General features: G+C 42.6%; 1 protein-coding gene across 3 annotated transcripts in view; it reads right to left on the bottom strand.

Moving 5' to 3' along the window:
• Window positions 1-5765: 5765 nt before the first annotated feature.
• Window positions 5766-7435, bottom strand: part of CHD1L (chromodomain helicase DNA binding protein 1-like) — an 89148-nt gene continuing 87478 nt past the window's right edge. For all 3 annotated transcript variants that reach the window (XM_006861318.1, XM_006861317.1, XM_006861319.1), the window contains one exon: window positions 5766-5844. In XM_006861318.1, coding sequence (XP_006861380.1) covers window positions 5766-5844 — 79 coding nt within the window. The remainder of the gene's footprint in view (window positions 5845-7435) is intronic.

The following is a 7435-nucleotide window of genomic DNA, read 5'->3' as shown; positions in this document are numbered from 1 at the left end:
AAGATGAGGCTTTCTACTCCCGTAAAGATTTACACCCTCGGAAACCCTGTACAGGGTCGCTATGGGTCGGAACCGACTCGATGGCACTTAACAACAACAGTCTAGATCCAGAGAACAGCACCTTAGGCCCAGGGACATGATGGTTACGTGGAGATAATACCACTGAGGGAGTTTGGCCTTTAAGATGTTTAAATGTGTGACCAATTTATATGGGTGCTGCACAGTAGGATAGTTGAGACCTGTAAATTGACTCTAAGATTTATAGGAACTTATCCTATACCACTTCCACTAATGCTTACTCAGAGACATGGAATTTGGAGAGGAGCAGGACTGACTGTATCAGGAATGGTTTCACTGGTCACTGACATTGCTGGCCTCATAAGAAGAGTTGTGTACAATGCACAAACTAGTACAAACACCTCAAGGTTGTTAAATACAGCCCAAGATACCAGTATTGACATAAAAGCAATCCAATACTCACTTGACTCACTAGCAGAGCAGGTGATGGGCCACCGAATAGCTTTAGACTACTGGCTTGCAAGGAAAGAGTAGGTGTTTTGTCCAATACCAACTGCTGTTTCAGGCTGCTAATCTCAGGGTCAGCAGTTCGAAACTACCAGCTGTTCTGCGGGAGAAACCAAGGCATTGAGGGAATGAGGGAAGCCAACATTTAATAGTTGTCCAAATGTTTCCAGTTAGTTCCTTTTGATTTCCTTAAAACCTTGGCTATGTTTACAAGCCTTGTACTCTTTCTTCTACCTTTTCACTTGTTATGTGCCGTGGAGTCGGTTCTGACTCACAGAGACCCTGTACAGGGTTTCCGAGGCTGTAAATCTTTATGGGAATTGGAACCGACTCAAGGGCACACCACCATCACCACACTACCAGAGCTCCTTAGACTAGACCACCAAAAAGGTGCAAATGAAGAATATGTGCCATGTTGATTCTGCCACCAATCAGTATTAAACCTGAGGAAGATGAGCCAAAAAGCCTGTGAAGAAGGAGCGAGAACAAAAAGCCAGTGTTCTACCTTACCTGCAGGAGAGAGACACTGGCTTCACCACTTCTGACAAGTGTACTTTCATTAGCTTAATAAACTTTGCTTGCTACTTGCTGCTGTCTGTCTGTGTGCTGTTTGTGCCAACCTCAAGTGCGTCTTGCTAGACCTCCAGAAGTCAAATTACTGGACCCTAATAAGCAGGGCTCACTGCAGGGATGAGGCAGGCAATAAAGGAGCTAGGGAGAAGTAGGGGAGAGGCATGATTACAATAGCTCTTCTTAGCTCCCAGGCAGCTACGTCAGACACCCACCATCCCACTTACTAGTTCAAAACACTTTGCACTTCCCCAGAGATTTGTCATGTTTGTGTTAGTATTTCTTGGATTATATGCTTCCATTTTATTCTGGAGGAAGGAATTCATGTTAATTTGATGTCTTGGCAGGAACTAGAGTGTGCTTTCTATTTTCAATCTATAATGTTTGCAACTTGGCAGTTGACAAACACAGAAAATAAAAGTCATGCTACAAATTTTGGTCTTGATTCTGAGAGCAATGAGTAGCTATTGAAGGTTTCATGATCAGACTTTGTTTCAGGAACTCTGGCTGCAACCTAGAGGACAGGTTTTGAGGGAAGCTAATATCAATGGGGAGTTCTGGTGTGTCGCTGTGGGTTAATGCGCCAGGCTGCAAAGCCATTTGAACTGCAAGGTCTACAGTTAAGCTTACCAGCTGCTCCTCGGAAACCCTATATAGGGTCGCTATGGATTGGAACCAACTTGACAGCACTTAACAACAAGATCAATAGAGAGTCCTGATGTGGTGCTTTGGGCTAATGCGTCAGACTGTAAAGTTGTTTGAACTGCAAGGCCAGTGGGTCAAGCTCACCAGCTGCTCCTTGGAAACCCTATACAGGGTCACTATGGGCCGAAATAGACTCGACGGCACTTAACAATAGTGTCGATACAGGGAAAGAGATGGGTACCATGGTTGTCAGGTGATATACAATGGTAACCTACACCAAGATGATGGGGGAAGATAGAAGCGGATGAATACAAGAAATACTCAAAGTAAAATTGCTGAAGCTTGAGGACTAGCTTTTACACTGCAGACTTGCATGAAAAGAGACACAGAGAAAGATTATATACAAAGACCATAGCAAATTAGCTCCTGGAGATTATATTGTCAGAAAAGCACCTTAACTAAGGCAAAGGTGTTTCCAGAAGTGGGAAGTGGCTGACAGTGTGGAACTCTGCTGAGAAGTCAAGATGAAAACTGAAAAATGTCCTCTGGCTTTAGTGACTAAGAAGCAGTGGTATTCTTAATTTGAGCTCTCTTGGAGAGAGAGAGCACAGAATCAGAATGGAATGATTAAGAAGTGAGTAGGAGGTAAAGAAAGAAAACAGTGACTATTGACAGCTGTTTCGAGGACTGGCTGTCAGAAGGGAGTGAAGAACTGTTTGTTTTTAATGAGAGAGAACTGACCTTGTTTGTAAGAGAATAAGATTTTTTTTAAAGTTAAATATAGAAGTGAAAGCCTAACTGACAGAATAACATTCCTGACAAGGCTGAGGGTACAGCATTCAAAGCAGAGGCGGAAACTGGACTTGTTAGCAGAAGGGAAGAGATGGATAGGCAGAGACATGGACTACATCAGTGTGGAACATCAGAAATGGCTGCTCATGTTTTGCCATTGAAGGTCCTAGAGTTTTAAACAATAGTTTCCTATGCTGCCTCAGTTCAACTCTGTGGTGTATAACTAGTACCACTTGCATTGGGTTGGCTGGATGTCAATTTTCAGTGTCGTCTTGAGTGTTCACCTTAATGTCACTGGGTTGTTGTTTTTAAGTGAGATATAAGGAGAAACTTCAAAGAGTAGTTGCTAGTCAGATCCTGTAAAAATGACATTTCTTTCTGTAGTCTCGGAATTTATAATTAAATAAGCCATCTGGAGTTTATTACCACGTATGGTGGAAGTCTAATACTTTTCCTAAATTGCTAGTCAGTTATTCCCACATTTCAATTCAACAAATATTTCAGCACCTATTAATTGATTTGTGTGATGTGAAAAGTAAACAAGAAATCATCTCTTACAGGGCTTAGTATCTATGCAAGGGTTAAGTACATACACTAATGCATGTGAGGTACACAAAGTAAGTGCCCAGAAAGATTATACTTTTGTGGGAATGTAGGAAATGGACTCTAAAGAGGACCAAATTTGATAGCTAACAACAAGGAGACTGAGGTAGGGGAAAAGGCTGAGAAGAGAATGGTGGCCCAGGGAGACGGACCAGGATGAGCAAAGACTAAAGTGAGAAACTGAAGAGCTTCTTTGGGGAAATAAGGATGTAAATTAGGGCAATACTAATGGTGGAACTGTGAAGTAAATTTATACTTCACAGTTTTAGTAGATTTTAGTAAAACAGAAAAATATTGGCTTAGAGATGATTTGGGGCTAACTCAAGCTGCACTTAAAGAGGTTTAACTAACTTGATGGCATGGAGGAAACCAATGGTTGCTTCTGCAAGCCACTACGTCAGCTTCAACTCACAGACACCTTGCACAGGTTTCCTGAGACCATATTATCTTTACGAGAGCAGCTGGTAGATTTGAACTGCTGATCTTGCAATTTGCAGCCCAACGTGTAACCCATTCCCAAGGCTGCTAGGAGATTGACAGAGTGAAAAATAAAAGAGAACTTGTAGGCTTGCTACAAGGTAAAGAAAAGCTTATCAAAAATCAAGTAAATACATAAGATTTTACAAATAGAAAAATTTCAGTAGGCTTTAGTTTCTCATTGTCCCAATAAGCAAGAATCTTTTTATACTGTTGTTTCAAGCATAGTCTATCCCACAGAAACTCCTTTAGTGAACAAAATATCTTATTATCTTTCTGACCCCTACCTCCTTAGCCTCCTAAGCAGAGGGCTAGATGGTATCAAAGACATGCCTATGGAAGACATGGGGAAAAAACCCTTGGGGTAATGTCTCTCACTCTTCTTTCCCAGACAATGACACCTATTTGATGGGAGGAGTGAAGAAATTATAAAAAGAGAGGAAAGCTTTATGGAGATGTAGAAGGACAACATTTTGACTCTGAAAAGCCAACAGAGGCAGGTAGGCCAAGCAGGAGGCTGCCTCTGAGAGGTGAGTTTACAGGAGAATATGCTACATGGGTTTGCTGATGTCTTTCTGTGTTGTTGTGGCCCGCTTCCCAAGAGAAAAAGCAGCTCATTTCCCAGAGGCTCTATCCAGAGTAAAAGCACACAGGGCTGGAATACGGCAGACAGAGGGTAGGGTGAAAAGAAACCCTTATCACCCCCGAACACAACTATATCCCTGACACGGACAACTAAGCTCCTTTGGGGAGTGAGGTCCCTGGTCTGCTGCTTTTCTCAGATGTTCAGAAGCAGCCACAACTAGCCCTGTGCACTCTGCTTTCATAAGTGATTTAAATCAGGCTTGCAGCTACAGGGCCCAATCAAGTTTCATTTGTACTTGACTGCTTCCAAAGGCACATCAACTTACCTGTGCATTAGGCTAGCTTTCACTGCATCCTCCCTTTTCAGAGTTCTAATTCTGTCTCTACTTGTAGGACACCAATCAGGAGATTAAGGTTATTATAATAACTTAAATGGGTGATGTTAAGGGTTGGTAGTAACAAGTGGTAGAGAAGACAGCAAAAATGGGATACAAAAAGTTTAAGGAGAAAAAGAAGGAAGCTTGAATTTAGGGCCAAACAGGTCTTCAGAGATGTTAGACTAATGAAGAGTTAAGGGGAGGGGTGAGTCAAATAACCCAGCACAACCCACGTGCTAAAGTCGCCACCTTCCTTAGAAGGCCACAGTCCTGGCTAGGAGTCCCCAGTGCCCAGGATTTCCTGAATCAAGGGCTCAGGGTTAAGGCACACTAAGAATCCTCTCCAGCGCTCTGGGTGTTGAAGGCTTTGAAGCAACAGAAACCAGTCTGGATGAGGACAGCCCAAACACAAGAAATGCCACATGCTCTTCAGTGTTCCCCTGTGACTCTTGCTCCAGTGGTTGCTGATCCCCTGTCCTCACCGATACCATAGTCTTTTGGAGCTGGCTTTGTGACATTTCCACAATTCCCTTATTCCTTGAAGCTGAACTGGGTTTGATGGGTATTGAAAAGGAGATCCTCTGGTTTTTCTGAAGTCGAATGACAGACCTCAGAGCGAATGTGTTTTATTCCAGTCCTTGTTGTTGAGAAGTGGGGAAAGAGAGACAGGAGAGGGGGATCCATCAGTCTGGATCAAGAATCTCACTTTTCAGCTGTCTACCCCTCAGTGTCCTGTCTTTCTCAAAGTCTGAATAGGTCAAAGGTGCTTCCCTCTCCCAGAGTTCCCCTGTTCTCCTATTACCTTCCATCTTCTGTTAGTCCATACAGCCTTTTCCTCTAGAAAGAAAGCAGTCTAGCTGATGGAGGGGGGGGTGGGGGGGAAAAAAACTAGGTTGAGGGGAAGAGGAGGGAAGTTTAAGGCAATGAAACCATTAGAGATTGCATTTTTTTATTATACGTATTATGTGACTTGGGACCCTGGCAAACTGCCAGAAGAATCTCCCAAATTAGTCATGTATCCCTGTATTACAGGCACCAAATCAAAGTGACACATCCAGGAAGATCAATATCAAATTCAGCCAGCAGTGACTCTCAGAGGCCTGGCTACCAGACCTGAATTCCTTTCTGAAATACTCGAGTGCAAAAGCTCTGGACAGTCATAGCTCACTGGATGCGATGCTGGACCAACTCTTAAGGCACCATGTATCTTGAAGACGAAGATGTGGGTTGTGAATAATGGACCGCAGCATTGCTTCTTGGATAGTAGTATCTGATAAAAACAGTCAAGGAAGACATGTCACATCACTTCAAAATCAACTTTGTCAAACTACTAGTTCTCTGGATCACTAATTATTGAAACAATCATTCCAGAAGTAGCATGCTTTAATGCCCTGTCACTGTATCACAGCTACTGCTAGCTCTTACTACTGCTATCATTATCTTAACTACCAAAATTCTCTTGAGACTGCTTACATTGTGCAAGAGTAGGAAACATGACCTCTCTATTAAGTTCTTATAGCATCTTGAGTATCTTAAAAACCACCACTGAGTAAAAGAATTAATTTCAATTAGTATCTAAGTAAAGAAATGAAAGTTCTATACAATTATAGTGGTGGTGGTAGTGATGGTTATGTGCTGTGGAGTCGGTTCCAACTCATAGAGACCCTGTACAGGGTTTCTGAGGCTGCAAATCTTTACGGGAGCAGAAAGCCTCATCTTCCTCCTGCAAAACGGCTGGTAGTTTCGAACTGCTGTTCCTGAGGTTAGCAGCCCGATTCGTAACCACTATGCTACCAGAGCTCCTTGTTGTTGTTGTTGTTGTGAAACGCTGTCGAGTTGGTTCCGACCCATAGCAACCCTGTATAGGGTTTTCGAGGAGCAGCTGGTGAGCCTGAACCACCAACCTTGCAGTTCAAAGAGCTTTGCAGTCTGGTGCATTAACCTAAAGTGCCACATCAGGACTCCTTACTTGGGGCCAATTCAGCTTCTTCTAGTGATGCTGGACTTAGCATAATAGTTTAGATGGAATCCTGGTATAGCACTGCAGGATAACGCGCTGGACTGTAAGGTCAGTTTGAGCCACCAAATCGGCAGTTCAAAGCCACTAACCACTCCTCGGAAACACTACACAGCGTTGCCATGAGTTGGAACTGACTCAACGGCACCTAACAACAACAACAACAACATAATAGCTTAGATTGCACTCACTCACTAATACAGCAAGAAAGTCATCTGGAGAAAATAGTAGTCTAGCAAAACTAGATAGGTCCTAGTGATCAAAATCCATTTCACAGTGTCCCTTAAGAATGCAGCTACAATGTTCAGAAACCAAATAGTTCAGGTCCTGTTTGTGTCCTTATTTGTTTAATTGTTTATTTAGTGAATAGAGGAGTGATGTTCTTACAGTTAATCCTCAGACTACACACACAAGCCTCTAGAGAAGTAATGTGAAAAAGATTCAATACGTTATCAAATGGCAATTGTTCAATTAATTCCTATTCATGTAACTTCCGATTTAGTTGTTGGTATCCAAAAATTCTTGAGTGTGTCTATTTCCTTGGATATAGTTAGAAAATGTTTCTTGTACTGTGTCTCACTACCATACCAGTTAAAACCTTTCATGGCGTGTCCAATGCACAGAAGGTGGACACTTGCTATAAAGTAAATAAATAAATAAATAAATGACAACAGTGAGGAGTATAGCAGAAGAGGGTCTGGCTTAGATTTTACATATATATATATATGGAGCTCTGGTAGCGTAGTGGTTACGAATCGGGCTGCGAACCTTAAGGTCAGCGGTTCTAAACTACCAGCCGCTCCGCGGGAGAAAGATGAGGCTTTCTACTCCCGTAAAGATTTAC

This window comes from Chrysochloris asiatica, unplaced genomic scaffold (assembly GCF_000296735.1).
Source record: "Chrysochloris asiatica unplaced genomic scaffold, ChrAsi1.0 scaffold00042, whole genome shotgun sequence".
NCBI classification, from domain to species: domain Eukaryota; kingdom Metazoa; phylum Chordata; class Mammalia; order Afrosoricida; family Chrysochloridae; genus Chrysochloris; species Chrysochloris asiatica.
Note: the sequence above shows the minus strand (reverse complement) of the source record. Positions and strands in the feature narration are given on the sequence as shown.